This window comes from Ahaetulla prasina, chromosome 15 (assembly GCF_028640845.1).
Source record: "Ahaetulla prasina isolate Xishuangbanna chromosome 15, ASM2864084v1, whole genome shotgun sequence".
Classification (NCBI taxonomy): Eukaryota; Metazoa; Chordata; class Lepidosauria; order Squamata; family Colubridae; genus Ahaetulla; species Ahaetulla prasina.
The window spans coordinates 16074580-16092225 of record NC_080553.1 but is presented as its reverse complement, the minus strand read 5'-3'; the positions used below and the strand labels follow the sequence as shown (position 1 = coordinate 16092225).

Genomic DNA, 17646 nt, shown 5'->3' with positions numbered 1-17646 from the left:
TGCAAAAGCACCGTGTGAAGTGGTCTATAAGTCTTAAGTGCTGTTGCTATTGCTTCTCCACCTCTTTCTGTTAACAGGTTGTCTTAAGTGAGGAGTCTTTTTCAGATGCTGCCGAATTTTAGTTCCTAGCATCCCTTGTCCTTGGGAGGCCCAGTGAGCTTTCCCCTTAAATCTCGGTCTTGTAATACAGCACATTATTTATTTAATTATTTATTTATTTATTTATTAAATTTTTATACCGCCCTTCTCCCAAAGGACTCAGGGCGGTTTACAGCCATAATAAAAAACAACAGCAATATACACATAAAATCATAATTAAAAAACTTGTTATACAAGTGGCCAAATTAAAACATTTAAAAAACCCCGAATTATAGAATGTTAAAACATTAAAACTAATTAAAATCCTATTAAAATCCTATGCCAGTCCTGCGCGAACAAACAAATAGGTCTTCAGCTCGCGGCAGAAAGTCCGAAGGTCCGGCAGTTGCCCGAGTCCAGGGGGAAGTTCGTTCAAAAGGGTGGGAGTCCCCACAGAGAAGGCCCTCCCCCTGGGGGCCGCCAGCTGACATTAAAAGGAAGTGCCCTGACACCGATAGCAGTTCTATCCCGTTAAAAAAAAAAAAAAGATTGTGTGATTTGAACTTCCGTTGCAGCAGCTTATTTCATGCAAGAGCGCAGAGAGGGCCAAGAGTCCCGCCAGTTTGCCAGCCGGGGCTGTTTGCTGGTCTCTGAAGCTGCCTTTCCCGTTTCTGCCTCTTTCAGACAAAGGGCAGCACGTGGAGGTACGAGTGAACAAGGAGTGGTACACAGGCCGAATTACAGCCGTCGAGGTGGGCAAGCAGATGGTCCGTTGGAAGGTGAAATTTGATTACGTCCCAACCGATGTTACCCCAAGAGATCGATGGTAATTTTTAATCTACAGAGTATATTTGTTCCAGACAATTCCAATTAGATTGGGGGAAAGGATACTTCGAGGAATTGAATAAAAATAGTGTAGAAATATATTTGCCAGGGTAAAAAAGCGAGGATAAAATTAAAATTGAAGGGCCTCTGGTGGCTCAGCAGACTAAGTCTGTCTGTTATTAACAGCAGCTGCCTGCAATTACTGCAGGTTTAAGCCCCACCAGGCCCAAGGTTGACTCAGCCTTCCATCCTTTATAAGGCAGGTAAAATGAGGACCCAGATTGTTGGGGGCAATAAAAGTTGACTTTGTATATAATATACAAATGGATGAAGACTATCGCTTAACACAGTGTAAGCCGCCCTGAGTCTTCGGAGAAGGGCGGGATATAAATGCAAATTTAAAAAAAAATTGTTGCAAGATGCTAGATTATGAGGAGGGTTTGGATCGCCTAATTGGGAATTATACTATCAAGCAACAAATTTGATGTGGATCAAGGAATGGATAACATTAAGAAATACTAGAATATTGACTTTAGAAGGACATGATTTGTTATTGGGATGGCATGCCTTTTTATGGTATAAGGAAGCAAAAACGCAGGGGTATTTTAGAAGGCATTTTATAAGAGAGGCCTTGTTATTAAATTGGGAAAAGATCAAGAGACAACATGATTTAAAAATTCCAGTCTGGTTATCAACCATCGAAGCATTCTCATATTCAATAACATTTAGAAAGGAACAAATTGTTAGATATAGAGATCGATGGTAATACAGATTCTGGAGCAACGGAGGGAGGGGCTTTTTGGGAAGCCGGGGCACTTAAAAGTTTTTGCGGGATGAAGCAACTTGTTGGAAGCGTGTCAGATGTCCCTGGGCGAGTTGGCTTCCTTTGTTCTTCCTTGCTAACTAGAATGAGGGAGCTCCGCTCTGTAAATTGTGAGAATTATCCGACTTTTCTTTTTGACTCAAGAGCAATGTCCCAAGGTCGAGAATTTTTTTTTTTAATTGAAAAAGTTTTACAAATTTTTTTTCCCCTTTCCCCCCTCCCCCCCTTTCTCCCCTCCTCCCTCCCTTCCCAAACCCCCTCCCCCCTCGACTTCCCGGAACAAACACAAGGTATAGTAAAAATAAAGCAAACATATACTAAAAATTTTTCCTTCCTAACTAAATTATAATCCTACAATTCTCATCGATTCCTAACTTCCCCCGAAACAATCAAAAATAATACATCCTAATCATTCAAAGGCAGTCTGATAACTCTTAGTCTGATATCTGTTTTGAATATAGTCAATCCATTTTTTCCATTCACTTAAATATCTTTCTTGCGTATTGTCTTTCAAAAAGGCTGAGATTTTTGCCATCTCAGCCAAATTGGCAACTTTCAATATCCATTCTCCTATTGTAGGTACTTCTTTTTTCTTCCAATACTGTCCTATTAGTAATCTTGCCGCTGTTATTAAATTTAAAATCAACTTAGTCTCAATTACTGTACAGTCCGTGATAATTCCCAGCAAAAAAACTTGTGGCAGGAACTTTATCTTCTTTTTCAGAACATTTTGTAGAATCCACCAAATTCTTATCCAAAAAGCCTAAAATATTTTTGCAAGTCCACCAAATATGAAAATATGTTCAAGGTCGAGAATTTTTGAATTTAAGATAACCCATTCTGAATCAGATCAAAGACTCTCCCCCCCCCTTTTTTTGCATCACGTCATTACTAAATTATTTCCCAGCAGCTAATACAGAAAAATAAAGTCCCCTTGCGTGTTCCGCATTTCATGATGATCTTGATTGACATAATACTGACATTTAAAAAGTTGGGTTCCGCATTTTAATAATTTTAGCTCTTTTGTCAAAAAAAAAAAAAAAAGGCGAGGCAGTTAACTGGGGAGACTTGTGATGTGCCTGTTGCTCCGTTCAGGGTGGAGAGAGGCAGCGAGGATGTGCGGCTGATGAGGCCCCCGTCTCCAGAACACCAAAGCCCAGATACGCAACAGCAGGAGGAGCCGCAGCAAGAAGAAGAGCAGCAGCAGCAGACGAATGGTCCTTCTGAACCTTCTACCTCCAACTATCCCCGAATAGAGCCAGATACCACTGGACCCGGTAACAGCCAAGAGAACGCGGACTTGTTAGCCCAGTCCCTACGGTGAGTGTTCGGTGCAATGTTGCAAAACCATTAGCCACGGTGGTTATAATCTGATCTTCCGGCATCTATGTTATCTTCTATGTCTAAGCCAACACAGTTCTAGGCTGCATCAACAGAGGGATAGAATCAAGATTGCGTGAAGTGTTAATACCACTTTATCATGCCTTGGTAAGGCCACGCTTGGAATACTTGCATCCAGTTTTGGTCGCCACGATGTAAAAAAGATGTGGAGACTCTAAAGAGTGCAGAGAAGAGCAACCAAGAGGATTATGGGACTGGAAGATAAAACATATGAAGAACGGCTGCAGGACTAGCATGGCTAGTCTAGTGAAGAGAAGGACCAGGGGTGATAGGATAGCATGTTCCAATATCTCAGGGGCTGCCCCAAAGAAGAGGGAGTCAAGCTATTCTCCAAAGCACCTGAGGGCAGGATAAGAAGCAATGGGTGAAAACTAATCAAGGAGAGAAGCAACTTAGAACTAAGGAGAAATTTCCTGACAGTGAGAACAATTAATCCGTGGAACAACTTGCCACCAGAAGTTGTGGGTGCTCCATCACTGGAAGTTTTTAAGAAGAGATTGGACAACCATTTGTCTGGAGTGGTGTAGGTTTTCCTGTCTAAGCAGAGGGTTGGACTAGAAGACCTCCAAGGTCCCTTCCAACTCTGTTATTCTGTTCTGTTCAAATTCTATTCTATTCTATTCTCATTTTGCGTTTTCTGAATAAACTATAAGCAGCCTTTCCAATTCCATTTTTGGAACAGAGGTTGGCAGGGGTGTATTACCATTTAATGTTGCAATCATTCCGATCGGCCGATTTCTTCAACTTCTGTAATTTATTCTGCTCGTGGAAAAGAACAAGTCACATTAATCAAGGAGAATATTTGTAGCTCAGGGTTGACAATGACAACAGCCGAGTAAACAGCACCCCGATCAAGAAACTGCCAAAGAAGCGAACCGCAAACAGCCCGACCAAAGAATCAGCACTCCTTACTAGCACTGATGATGTTACCTAGTTGGGTTATGAAACGTCTGCAAGAAAACGGCCAAGTTCAGAGGGCATCAAGGGCTCCTCACTGAATACATATTTGGATTGATTGACTGATTAGGTGCCGTCAAGTTGGTGTCAACTCAGCAATAACATCATAAATGGATCCTCTCAAAGATACCCAGCCTTTCCCCAACTTGGCCTTCCAACGGCACATCCTTCGCCACTGTACACTAATTAATTGAATCGTATCTACCTTGCTGGGTTGTCCTCTTTCCGTCTTTCCCAGCATTAAAAGATCTGTCAACAAAGCTGGGCTTTTGCCCAATATGTGTAAAAAACACGAAAAGGAAGAAGAGCTAAAGGTCCATGTTTGAATTCTATACCCAGCATCGTTTTCTGTGCTTTTTTGTGTGTGTTGTTAACTGCAAATGATGTTCTGCTACGTAATTTGCCTGTCTTCTCTTTGCTTCCATAGGAATTGCTTGCGTTATTTCTTGCCCCCCAATTTTCCCATCTCCAAGAAGGATTTGACTTCCATGAGCTGCCAAGAGTTAGTGGCATTCCCTTTGGTGAGTTCTCTGCTCAGCTGATAAATTCTCATACCATCATCAGTTACTTCCCCAGATATACCGTATTTTTCGGAGTATAAGACGCACCTCTTTACTCCCTAAAAAGGAGTGAAAATTTAGGTGCGTCCTATACCCTGAATGTAGCCCTGCCCACCCTTTGGCCTCTGCCTCCCAGCAATTTACCTCCTTGCAGCAAAGCAGCAAGAAGAAACAACCCATTTCAGCTCCAGCCTAATTAGCACAAGTTGATTGTCCCTTAGATTGGCCTCCCGACTCTCAGCTGTTTTGCGGGGGCCTCCGCTGCTTGCTGCAAGGAGGTAAATGGCTGGGAGCAGATTTTTTTTTCTTGTGCTAATGAAGCTGTGCTAAAAACGAAAGTAAAGCGGGCTATTTGCTGCAAGGAGGAAAAATTGCTGGAAGGCAGAGGCAGATTTCTTTTTCTTGTTTTCCTCACCAAAAAAGGCAGGTGCGTCTTATAGTCCAGAGCGTCTTATACTCCGAAAAATACAGTATTCTTGAGGTTTTTTTTTAATGAGATGTAGTTTTTTGGAATCAAAAGTTTGGTGTTGCATCCATTGCCGTCTCCTTTAATATTTGTGAGATCTGTTCCTAAAATAGGAGCCAAATAGCAAAGAGAAAAAGAAGTTAGAATTCAAGTCCCTGCATTAAAATTCATTGGTTATTTATAGAAGGTAATTAAATTATATACATCCTTCTACCCAAAACTCGACATAATCTTAACCTGTTACTCAGCGTTATGTGATGATAATCAGGATTGCTTTGGAAGTATAGTACCATATTTTTCGGAGTATAAGGACGCACCTTAGTTTTTGGGGAGGAAAATAAGAAAAAAACTGATTGGCAGGTGGATCGGCCTCCCGGAATACCCCCAATCAGCGGTTCCCAGAGGTGAATTTTAGCAACAGGTTCCTGGGTTGTGAGCTCTGTGCCTTGCTTTTTTTGGCTTTTTTTTTCTGCCTCTGAAACTTCTGAAACTCTGTTTCAGAAAAAACTTTTTTCTGCCTCTGAAAGCCTCCAAAACAGCTTCAGAAAAAAAGCCTCTGAAGCTCTGTTTGGAGGCTTCTTTTCTGAAGCTCTGGGGGCTTTTTTTCTGAAGCTCCGTTTGGAGGCTTTTTTCTGAAGCTCCGTTTGGGGGCTTCTTTTCTGAAGCTCTATTTGGGGGTTTCTTTTCTGAAGCTCCGTTTGGGGGCTTCTTTTCTGAAGCTCCGTTTGGGGGCTTCTTTTCTGAAGCTCCGTTTGGAGGTTTCTTTTCTGAAGCTCTATTTGGGGTTTTTTTTTCTGAAGCTCTGTGTGGGGGCTTTTTTTCTGAAGCTCTATTTGGGAGCTTCGTTTCTGAAGCTTCTTTCAGCCTCTGAAACCTCCATTGGAGAAGCTGGCCGAGTATAAGACGCAGCCAGATTTTCACCTTCTTTTTTGGGGGAAAGATGCATCTTATACTCTGAAAAATACGGTAATTAGTGCTTGGAGCCAATGGAAGTTCTTTCGCCTTGTTCCCTTGTAACCCTTGGGATGTTCTCCTCCATGCTTCTCTTTCTGCAGAAAGAGTACTTCAAACAATACGAGGTGGGCCTGCAGAACCTGTGCAACTCCTATCAGACCCGTGCAAACGGTCAGATCCAAGCCTGCGAGGAGAAAGTTCACATCCTGGAGGAGAAGGTCAGAGAGACAAATGACAAGCTTCAGAAACTGAGGACAAACATTGTTGCTCTACTCCAGAAAGTACAAGAAGTAAGTTAGAACCTGGATTTGAGCTCTTTCGCGAGAGGTTGCAAATACGACCGTTCCCAGAGCTCTCAAATCAAATCTTTATTATGGTCAAAAGACCAGCAAAAGGTTTTGCACGTGGATCGCAGCCAATAAGTTGCTTTGAATTGCCTTCTCTTTGAGATGTTTCTAGTAATCGGGAGCAACAAGAATTACAGCTTTAAAACATCAGAAATGAGCAACTCTCCAACTCCCGTTAACAAATCTCAGCTTAGATTCTCGGGGCGTTGTTGTCTGCCAAATTCTCTACTGTGTTTTTTTTTGTAATGACTAAGGGTCACTGCTTGAGAAGTGCGGTGGCCTAGAGGTAGAGCTCCCGCCTCACAATCAGGAGGCTGTGAATTCAATCCTAGGTAGAGGCAGATATTTCTCTCTCTGGACACAATGAGCATATATCTGCTGAACAAAACTCCACCCTGGCGACAGGAAAAGCATCCAGCCAGTAAGCACTCAGCTCCATTCAGTTGCCCAGACTCCACCCCGCAAGGCGGTTAAATGAAGATGATGACTGCTTGAGTGTTTTGCTCCTAAGAGGGACGTTATATGAACTTAACGTTTTTTTCCTGCTGTTTTTTTAGGATATCGATTTCAATTCAGATGATGAACTGGATGCTTACATCGAGGATCTCATTACCAGAGGAGATTGACGAGCCCAGCTCCAGCTTCCGGGTGAAATCAGAAAGGAACAGAGTTACTGTGTCCTTTGGGTCTCCGGTAGGTGTAGAGCAAGCAGCGCAGACGGATGGACCAGAGCTCAAGCCAGAGTTTTTAAGAGACATGTGTCCCTTGTACAATATGTCAGTGTAGAACACATGCGTATTTTTCTCTTTTATATAATGAAATTAGCCATTGTACTGTTAAGGTTTCTAACCTTTTGTTTTTAAATATTTGTAAAAAAGAAAAACCAAACCAAAAAAAAAAAAAAACCCTTTTAAAAACTCCAAAAATATAACGGTTCACGGAACAAGTTTTATTTGTAGTACGGATGGGTTCATTTTGAATTTTGATAAAAAGTTAAGCTACCAAGGAAACCACTTCATCCCTTGGAGGAATGTGCTGGAGCTGGGAAGAGAACCACATTAGAGCAGTTTGTGGCTGTTGCCTCTCTTGGAAGGAGGAGAAAATTTGGCTCCAAAGGTTGAACAGAATTGTTTGTCTAATTGGAGACATGCATTTTTCTGACAGCAGGAGGGGATATTGCCGACCAAAACAGCAGTTTGGGACTTGCCTCCTACTTTGCATTTATGCTACTTGGAAGTTTTCCTAAATTTGGCCTCTGACGCACGACCACAATTTGCACCCTTCATCTGGAGCGGACCGCCTTCTTCATCTTAAGCTGTGGGAAGGGAGATATTTAATTTTGCTGGGTTTTGATCCGTGCCCTGGTATATATAAAAAGCTGGAAGCTAAAATTGTACATTTTAACGCTTCTTTTAGTCTCTGGACTGAAGGGAAACCAGGCAAGTGAACTCGGCCCCTGAAACTAACAGAAATAGGAAGGAAAATAATCTCAAAAGCCTGAAAAGCTACCTTTGCTTCAGTAATAGCCATCAGAAAAGAGAATTTTGGGAAGAGATGGGGGCAAAATCCATTCTTGGTTTGGTAAGCTATAGCTTTTTTGTGCAAGGTGTTAGATTTTATTTTTTTTTTACAAAAGAAATAATAGTGTATTCCATACTAAGATCAGTGAATTTACTATAGGACTGTCACTGGAAGTTTTTTAAGAAGAGATTGGACAACCATTTGTCTGAAATGCTATAGGGCTTCCTGCCTAAGCAGGGGGTTGGACTAGAAGACCTCCAAAGTCCCTTCCAACTCCGTTACTCTATTCTGCGTTCACCCATGGTTAACCTAACCCTGTTTTATTTGATTAACCTGAGTTTTCTGGTTTGGCACAATGCATCGAACCATTCACTACACAGTCTAGATTTGCGGAAATGCAGGTGGTAAATTCTGCGTGTCATGCAAACCAAGATTTTCGTTTTGAAAGTTCCTCCCACCCCTGACTTCAGGCAGCCCCGTTCTCAGTTGACAGGTGGCTGGATGTATTTGAAGCCAGCTTGGGCCCTGCCTTGGGTGTCACTTCAGGCCAAATGCAATGGGTTGTTGAATTGTTGCATCGATCCTTGCGTTAGACTTAAGGAACTTTCAGAAGGAAGGGTGGGCAGTCTTCCAGCACACAATGAATTCCATAAACACACATACACACACACCCCACTTGCATCTTCAAGCTATTTCCCAACAAAATCCCTTTGATGAGGCTTTCTGCAGGGAAGCACAGCTGACCGAAAGTCACTATAACACCCAAGTTGAATTAAGCAGCTGCCAAAATAGCCAACACAGTTCTGGGCTGCATAAACAGAGGGATAGAATCAAGATCATGTGAAGTGTTAATACCACTTTATAATGCCTTGGTAAGGCCACACTTGGAATATTGCATCCAGTTTTGGTCGCCACGATGTCAAAAAGATGTGGAGACTCTAGAAAGAGTGCAGAGGAGAGCAACAGAGATGATTAGGGGACTGGAGGCTAAAACATGAAGAACGGTTGCAGGAACTCTGTATGTCTAGTTTAATAAAAAGAAGGACTAGGGGAGACATGATAACAGTCTTCCAATATCTCAGGGGCTGCCACAAAGAAGAGGGAGTCAAACTATTCTCCAAAGCACCTGAGGGTAAAACGAGAAGCAATGGGTGGAAACTAATCAAGGAGAGAAGCAACTTAGAACTAAGGAGAAATTTCCTGACAGTTAGAACAATTCATCAGTGGAACGACTTGCCTCCAAAAGTTGCGAATGCTCCAACACTGGAAATTTTTAAGAAAATGTTGGATAGCCATTTGTCTGAAATGGTGGAGAGTTTCCTGCCTCGGCAGAGGGTTGGACTAGAAGACCTCCAAGGTCCCTTCCAACTCTGTTACTATGTTATGTTAAGACAAATGCAGGGGGATTTTTGAACTCGGTCTTGACTTTGGCTGCTGCCGTTTAAAAAAGAGAGATCAGCCACAAACAGGAAGAGCGGCTCTGTCTCAGAGGAGTATCCAGCAAAGGTTCAAGGACTGCAGAAGCAACACCGAGCCTGCAGCTGCCAGAAGCCTCTAAGAGATCTAGAAAAATAAATCTGTTCCGATTAAGATGGCAACAACATATACAGTAGCTCCCAGCGGGCCCCTCCAAAACATGGGAAATGGCTTTTTTTTATATAGAATTATGCAGAAACTTAATTTTCAGGCAGCCATTTCCTTCAGAGCCACTTAGTCACACTCTTGGATGAAACAAGGTGTTTTTTTTTTCCCCGACCTGAGCTTTGTGCAAACTTTTGGGAGAACGGGGATTTGAAGTGGCTGAAGGTCGATTCCCATTCTGCTTCCGCGATAAGTGAAAATCACAAGCAATCCTTTGTAGGAGCGGAAACAACAGGAACAAGATGGCACCTCACATCAGACTGAGAGGGTGTGCGTTATGGGGAAAGGGATACATAGTTTAATGGGCTAGCTAGCTGAACTCCTCAGAGACCAGTTCACAAAGCAGATTTTTAGCACAAGATGGTTGTGTCTCGCAAAAGAGGTGTAACATTGGTGCCATTTCTGAGATGGCCACAATCGATGCGTTAATTTATCAAATTTATATGCACCGACCCACAGGGTGCTTAGATCTGGCCTGTGGGCTCTCCCTGGAAACTGCAAAGGACTGGCTCACGGTGCCTCTGCCGGTGAAAACTGAGCTCGGGAGGGCCACATACATGTTTCCTGGGCTCCGTTTCCGGCCATGACAGCCTCCTGCAGCCCTCGGCGGGTGAAAACGGAGCTCGGGAGGACCACATACATGCCTCCTGGGCTCCGTTTCCAGCCATGACAGCCTCCTGCAGCCCTCGGCGGGTGAAAACAGAGCTCGGGAGGGCCATGTGGAGCCTTCCCATGCCCCGTTTTCATCGGCCGAGGGCTGCAGGAGGCCAGCATGGCTGGGAACGGAGCCTCGATGAGTGACGTTGAGCTAGCCACGCCCTCCTGGGTCGCCCCCCCTCCCTGGGGTCAAACACAACCCTGATGCGGCCCTCAACGAAATCAAGTTCAACACTCCTGATCTAGAGCGCTTGTAATTTTTTAAATCTCCCATAGGCCTTTATATCAGCAAGTCCGATGCAATCTTCGTTTCCGTAGGGGGATCCAGGCGATAACGTTCCCCCCAACCCAAAGTATTTCTCCGTCCCTCAATGGCTGAACCTCTCCCAAAGTCTCCCTTCCAGCTGCTAAGATGTTCCTTTCCCCCCACCCCCGTCCCACGCTCCCTTCCCACCACCCTTATCACTGTACTCCTTTTGTGACGATGGGGGGGGGTGGCCCTCATGCCAAGACGGTGCAGCTGCTCAGATCAGTGCCTGGCTCGATGAAAGGACCTTCATGAAAAGCCGGGCAGCTGAGACGATACATTGTCCAAACTGCCAGCTTCCCCAAGACCTGAGCTCAGCTGTGGTGCCTTTTGGAGGAGGTCGTCCCCTACCCCGTCCCCCCAGTATCCGCATGGCACCCCACCTTCTCTGGACGATCTCCATTGCAAGTTGAAGGGTATCTTATATACCCTGCACAGGTGTGTCATGCAAGATGTGTGCCTGGCGAGGGAAGTGCCTTCTCTTCCTAGTCCTCTCTCAATGTCTAGAAGCCCCCTTTTCCCTTTCATGAGATAAGAAAACCGCAGCTGTTGCTCCCCTTCTTGCCAACAGGAGTGGGGGTTTGGGGGGGGAGAGGAACCGGGGACGCGCAGTTCGCGTCGGGGACCAAACCCGAAAGATTGCCAAGTTCTCCGTTGCCTTGTGACACACTGAAGCCTTGTCGTCTTTTTCTCGGTCCTGGCAATTCTACCTTGGCTCCCTTGGGCAGATGTCCTGCAGATGTGGGACAGGGCAGCTGGACAGCCCGGAACAGCCCGGCTTTGTGCCATCTTTCCGTGGGTTCTCCCAGCCTCCCGATTTCCCTGGCTCCAGTCAGCCATGCTGCACCTCTTTTTCCAAAATGGCTCCTTACGAGGTTCAGTTCGGTGTGAAGCTGAAGGACGGCCAGGAGAATATTTTCTTAGCCAGACTGGGGCAAATGAGAATTTGGTTCCAGCAGATCTAGGATCTGTAGGATGGAGGTTTGTCATACAAGGGCTTTTCCTAACCATACCATCTCTGAGATACGGTAAAGGTTCCCCTAGTCGTTCCTGACTCTAGGGGGCGGTGCTCATCTCCGTTTCAAAGCCAAAGAGCCCAGCGCTATCTGAAGATGTCTCCATGGTCATGTGGCTGGCATGACTCAACGCCAAAGGCGCACGGAACGCTGTTCCCTTCCCACCAAAGGTCGTCCCCTACCCCGTCCCCCCAGTATCCGCATGGCACCCCACCTTCTCTGGACGATCTCCGTTGCAAGTTGAAGGGTATCTTATATACCCTGCACAGGTGTGTCATGCAAGATGTGTGCCTGGCGAGGGAAGTGCCTTCTCTTCCTAGTCCTCTCTCAATGTCTAGAAGCCCCCTTTTCCCTTTCATGAGATAAGAAAACCGCAGCTGTTGCTCCCCTTCTTGCCAACAGGAGTGGGGGTTGGGGGGGGGGAGAGGAACCGGGGACGCGCAGTTCGCGTCGGGGACCAAACCCGAAAGATTGCCAAGTTCTCCGTTGCCTTGTGACACACTGAAGCCTTGTCGTCTTTTTCTCGGTCCTGGCAATTCTACCTTGGCTCCCTTGGGCAGATGTCCTGCAGATGTGGGACAGGGCAGCTGGACAGCCCGGAACAGCCCGGCTTTGTGCCATCTTTCCGTGGGTTCTCCCAGCCTCCCGATTTCCCTGGCTCCGGTCAGCCATGCTGCACCTCTTTTTCCAAAATGGCTCCTTACGAGGTTCAGTTCGGTGTGAAGCTGAAGGACGGCCAGGAGAATATTTTCTTAGCCAGACTGGGGCAAATGAGAATTTGGTTCCAGCAGATCTAGGATCTGTAGGATGGAGGTTTGTCATACAAGGGCTTTTCCTAACCATACCATCTCTGAGATACGGTAAAGGTTCCCCTAGTCGTTCCTGACTCTAGGGGGCGGTGCTCATCTCCGTTTCAAAGCCAAAGAGCCCAGCGCTATCTGAAGATGTCTCCATGGTCATGTGGCTGGCATGACTCAACGCCAAAGGCGCACGGAACGCTGTTCCCTTCCCACCAAAGGTCGTCCCTATTTGTCTACTTGCATTTTTTTACCTGCTTTCGAACTGCTAGGTTGGCAGAAGCTGGGACAAGTCACGGGAGCTCACCCCGTTACGTGGCGCTAGGGATTCGAACCACCGACTTTTTGATCGACAAGCTCAGCGCCTTAGCCACTGAGCTACCATGTCCCTTACTTATTATTTCCTATTATTTATTTATTACTTATTTATTATTTCCTATTCCTAGAATTGCCTAACCAGCAAGACCATTTCCAAGAAAGCTGGAGGTTTGGAATCCAGCCTTCGGGGTCACGCACAGGCTGGGAAAAGCTGCCATGCAATATTTTGGGATACGGGGGGGGGGGGTGTATGGCCAAAATAGTGTGATTATTTGGAGATGCTAAGGAGTACAAAATGGAGCTGATTTTTGTTTTTATTTCCTTATGGGACACATCTTTATCCCTTTCCCTCAAAATAAGGGATGAACATCATTGGAAGGAGCAAGTTCTTAGAAATTAATGCTACAGAAGTACCATTGGGGAATTAGATCTGAATCTTTTTTAAGTCTCTATCTATCTTAATTAACCCTTATCTTCCTTCCTTCCTTCTCTCCCTTCCTCCCTCCCTCCCTCCTTTCCTTATCTCCCTCCCTCCCTTATCTCCTTTCTCGCTTCCTTTTTTCCCTTCCTTCCTCCCTTCCATCCTTATCTTCCTTCCTTCCTGGGATTTACCTTCCCTCCCTCCCTCCCTTAACTGTCTCACTTAGTAACATAAATTTTGGGCTCGATTATGATCTGTAAGTGGAGGGTTATCTATACTGTCACTCCAGTGCAGCCCTTTTCAATTACTGATGATATTGGAGTGGGATTCATTTACTAAGTGCAGTTCATGAGTCCTTACATAATTTTATCATTAAAAAAGTAAAGGTTCCCCTCGCACATCTGTGCTAGTCGTTCCCGACTCTAGGGGGCAGTGCTCATCTCCGTTTCAAAGCCGAAGAGCCCAGCGCTGTCCAAAGACATCTCCGTGGTCCTGTGGCCGGCATGACTCAATGCCAAAGGCGCACGGAACGCTGTTCCCTTCCCACCAAAGGCTGTCCCTATTTTTCTACTTGCATTTTTTACTTGCTTTCGAACTGCTAGGTTGGCAGAAACTGGGAAAAGTCACGGGAGCTCACCCCATTACGCGGCAGCACTAGGGATTCGAACCGCTGAACTGCCGACCTTTCGATCAACAAGTCAGCATCTTAGCCACTGAAGCCATCGTGTCCCTTATTAGTTTTATCATCGGGGTGGGTGGGTGTCACAAACTCCAATCGCTGACCAATCCTAGCTGAGAAGCCCTTGCCTTGTTGGGCTTCTGTCGCTGGCGCCTAGCTGCCGGGGTTGAAGGTGGACAGGTGACCAAGGGGCTGTCATGAAAGGGAGGGGGGTCTGCGTGGGGTAAGAAGAGCTGGGGCTCTGGTCCCAGGTAGCAAAGGTACTAATAGGAGTTGTGCAAAGAGTGGGCAGAGAACAGGGATTTAAGGGATCAAATACCTAAGAGCTTTCTTGACTCTTGAACCAAGAGTGAATCCAGGGGATTTGGAAGGAGGAGTTTGCTTCCCCTGCTCCATGGGGCGGGGGGGGGGGAAACAAGGGGTTAGAAATGAGAAGAAGAAGCAGACAAGGAAATGTGATATAGATTTATAGACTCTCGGAGAGAAAGTAGGAATTGTTTGGCTCATAATGAGAGCATTCAGGATCACAGCAGCTCACAGAATTTAAAATTGGCATGAGAACAGCAACGGTTATAGGCTTCCATGAGTTTCTGTTTTGTAAAGAATGGGGCAAATTCACGAGAACATCCCGAATGACCCAAAATAGTTTTTAATACGTTGGCAACACACTCAAGATTTACAAAGAGGGAGGACATAAATCACTCCAGGCTCTAGAAGAACATCACTTTACCAAGAGAGAACCATTTTCACACCTAGTTTTCAGATACTTCCTAAGGTTGTATTGGCAAAGTAAGTTGCAGGAAACCTGCCTTGGCAGACATTAGACAAACAAATTGCGGAGATAATCTGCGGTTTATTCCAGGGGTCTCCAACCTTGGCAACTTTAAGACTTGTGGACTTCAATTCCCAGAGTTCTGGGAGTTGAAGTCCACAAGTCTTGAAAGTTGCCAAGGTTGAAGTCCCTGTTATCAAAATAGGGCCGCGGTGTGGCTCAGGCTGTAAGAAGCCTGTTATTAAAACACAGCTGCCTGCAATTACTGCAGGTTCTAGTCCCACCAGGCCCAAGGTTGACTCAGCCTTCCATCCTTTATAAGGTAGGTAAAATGAGGACCCAGATTGTTGGGGGGGGGCAATAAGTTGACTTTGTAAATATACAAATAGAATGAGACTATTGCCTTACACACTGTAAGCCGCCCTGAGTCTTCGGAGAAGGGCGGGATATAAATGTAAATAAATAAATAAAAAATCTAAGCACAGTCTGATTTTAAAATCCTTGGTTCTTACGAACAGAGGCATAGAATCAAAATCACGTGAACTATTAGTACCGCTTTATAAAACTTTAGTAAAACTTTAGCATCTGGAATAACTGCATCCAGTTTGTTTATTTATTTATTTATTTTTTTAAAAAGTGGTTGAGACTGGAAAAGTGCAGAGGGGAGCAAAAACATGAACCGTTACAGGAATTGGGTTTGTCTAATCTAGTGAAAAAGAAGGACTAGGGGTGACATGACTGCAGTGTTCCAGTATTCGTGTGCCTGCCACAAAGAGTTCATTTTCCAACTTATTTTCCAAAGCCCCTTGAAGGCAGGACAAGAAACAATGAATGGAAACTAATCAAGGAGAGAAGCAACCTGAAATTCAGGGGAAACTTCCTAACAGTGAGGACAATTAACCAGTGGAACGGCTTGCCACCAGAAATTGTGAGTGCTTCATCACTGGAGGTTTTTAAGAAGAAGACTGGACAGCCATTTGTTTGAAATAGTATAGGGTCTCCTGCTTGAGCAGGGGGCTGGACTAGAAGACCTCCAAGGACCCTTTCCAAATTTTCTTATTCTCTATTCTGAATCTAGCTTGGCTTCAGGCATCAGCCGCTTCTCCCCACCCCACCTGGACGAACTCCCCCCCCTCCCCGCTTTTTTTCCAAAACTCCGCGCCAGAGCAAAACCAGCTAAGACAAGAACCGACTCTCGTTGTTTTGGGTTGTTTTTTTTCCCTGAAGAAACAAAACTTTTATTGGGATTACAAGGGAGTTGCCCACCGCAAGGACCTGCCCCGAAACGGTGGCGTTCCCGGGGTCGCGAGTTAAAACCAGTCGGAAGGGAAAGGAAAAAAAGTTCTCAAGACGGGATGGGTCCAGGCGGGCGCCGGCTTGCCGATCCCGGCCCAAACCCCCTCCTCCGTCTCTCGAAAGGCGGGCGCGCAAGCGATCCTGAAGCCGGGGAAGAGCGCAAGCCTCCTCTAAACCTTGGTGCCCGAGGATGGCAGCTCCGACTTCTGCGTCTGGCCGCTGAGCGTGGAAGAGACGGAGCCGGCGGGGCCGCGGCGTGGCGGGCGCAAACCGAGCAAGACCAGGCACTGGGCGCGGAAGCGGCCGTCGAAGAAGGCGTAGAGGAAGGGGTTCAAGCAACTGTTGACGTAAGCCAGGCAGGTAGCGTAAGGATGGAGGCGCAGGATCAGATCCAGCCAGGCGCAGGGCAAACTCAGCAAGCCCACCCAAGCCAGCACGTAGAGGCTCTTCAACAGGTGGAAAGGCAGCCAGCACAAGGCGAAGACGGCAACTAGCGTGACGATGATGCGCAAAAGCCGCCGGCGCTGCCGGTTTTCCTCTTTGCGGGCTCGCCGTTGGAAGTGGCGGCTGACGGCGGCTCCGATGCAGCAGTAGCAAAGCGTCAGCAACAACAGCGGCACCACGAAACCCAGCGCCGTCGTGGCCAGGCTCAGAGCTGCCAGCCAGCGGGCTGCCTCTTCCGCGCTGCCGGCTAAACCGCTGAAATCCATGTCGCATTCCACCGCCGAGCCGTTGCCGCCGCGAGGGCTCAGCCGCGTCTGGCGCAACAGCAGCGCCGGCAGGGCCAGCAAGCCGGCCAAGAGCCACACGGCGGCCAGCGAGAGCAGCGTCCAGGTGCGCGGCCTCGGGGATGCGCAAGAGGAAGACGAAGAAGAAGAAGAGGATGGCAGCCGGCCGGCGGAGCGCGGCAGGGCGTGCACGATGGCCAGGTACCGCTCGAAGCCCAGGCAGCCCAGGCAGAAAGCCGAAGCGAACATGTTGAGCAGCACCAGGTAGCTGCTGAGCTTGCACAGCGCCGAACCGAAGGGCCAGTGGAAGCGCAGCGCCGTGTAAGCCGCCCAAAGCGGCAAGGTGACCACGAAAGCCAGGTCGGCGAGCGCCAGGTTGCCGATGTAAGCGTCAGCCGAGCGCCTTTTGCCCGGCGGGCCGCGCCAGACGGTGAAAATGACCAGCCCGTTGCCCGACAACCCCAACACGAAGACCAACATGTAGAGGACGGGCAGCAACGAGAAGGAGAGCTCCCAGTCCGTCTCCGCTTCTTCCCAGGGGCAGCCCCCGGGACCCCAGGCCTCGCTCCAGTTACCCGGAGGCTCCTCGTCGTAGTCGTAAAAGGGACCCTCCATTTCCCCGACGCTGCGCTGCGCTGCGCTTGCCGGCCACCCTTGCGCTCTCTGCCCCCTCCGACGGCCGCTCAGCCCCGGCTGGCTTGCGGGCGGGCGCGCGGGGGGCGCTTAAAGAGGGCTCCGAGCCTGACCCCGCCCTTCGCTGAAAGAGGGGGAGGGGTGGTGATGAAAGCTCTTGGCCGGGAAGGGGGGGGGGAACCCCACAGAGACAATAGCTCCGTTAGCCTTCCCTCCTTCCACGCTGGGTAAAATGAGGACCCAGAGGCTGATTCTGGAAACCGCTTAGAGGGCTGGAAAGCATTGTGAAGCGGTATAGAAATCTAAGAGCCATTGCTTTTGCTCTCCCTCTCTTCCTCCTCTATATCTATCTATCTATCTATCTATCTATCTATCTATCTATCTATCTATCTATCTATCTATCTATCTATCTATCTATCTACCTACCTACCTACCCACCTATCCGCTAT

The 17646-nt window shown here is 47.0% G+C and overlaps 2 protein-coding genes across 3 annotated transcripts in view; one reads left to right on the top strand and one right to left on the bottom strand.

Annotated features, from left to right (window-relative positions):
• Positions 1–7363, top strand: part of MORC2 (MORC family CW-type zinc finger 2) — a 40427-nt gene extending 33064 nt beyond the window's left edge. For both annotated transcript variants that reach the window (XM_058157994.1, XM_058157995.1), the window contains exons 22-26: positions 763–904; positions 2822–3046; positions 4512–4605; positions 6166–6354; positions 6969–7363. In XM_058157994.1, the coding sequence (XP_058013977.1) occupies positions 763–904; positions 2822–3046; positions 4512–4605; positions 6166–6354; positions 6969–7037 (719 nt within the window). In that variant the 3' untranslated portion in view covers positions 7038–7363. The remainder of the gene's footprint in view (positions 1–762; positions 905–2821; positions 3047–4511; positions 4606–6165; positions 6355–6968) is intronic.
• Positions 7364–15756: 8393 nt separating this feature from the next.
• Positions 15757–17335, bottom strand: LOC131185510 (apelin receptor-like). The gene has a single exon (XM_058158014.1). It carries the CDS (start codon positions 17177–17179, stop codon positions 16007–16009), a length of 1173 nt encoding a protein of 390 aa, XP_058013997.1. The 5' UTR covers positions 17180–17335; the 3' UTR covers positions 15757–16006.
• Between the last annotated feature and the right edge of the window lie 311 nt (positions 17336–17646).

Excerpts from the sequence above, each read along its gene's own strand:
- LOC131185510 (XM_058158014.1), bottom strand. The coding sequence starts at position 17,179 with ATGGAGGGTCCCTTTTACGACTACGACGAGGAGCCTCCGGGTAACTGG.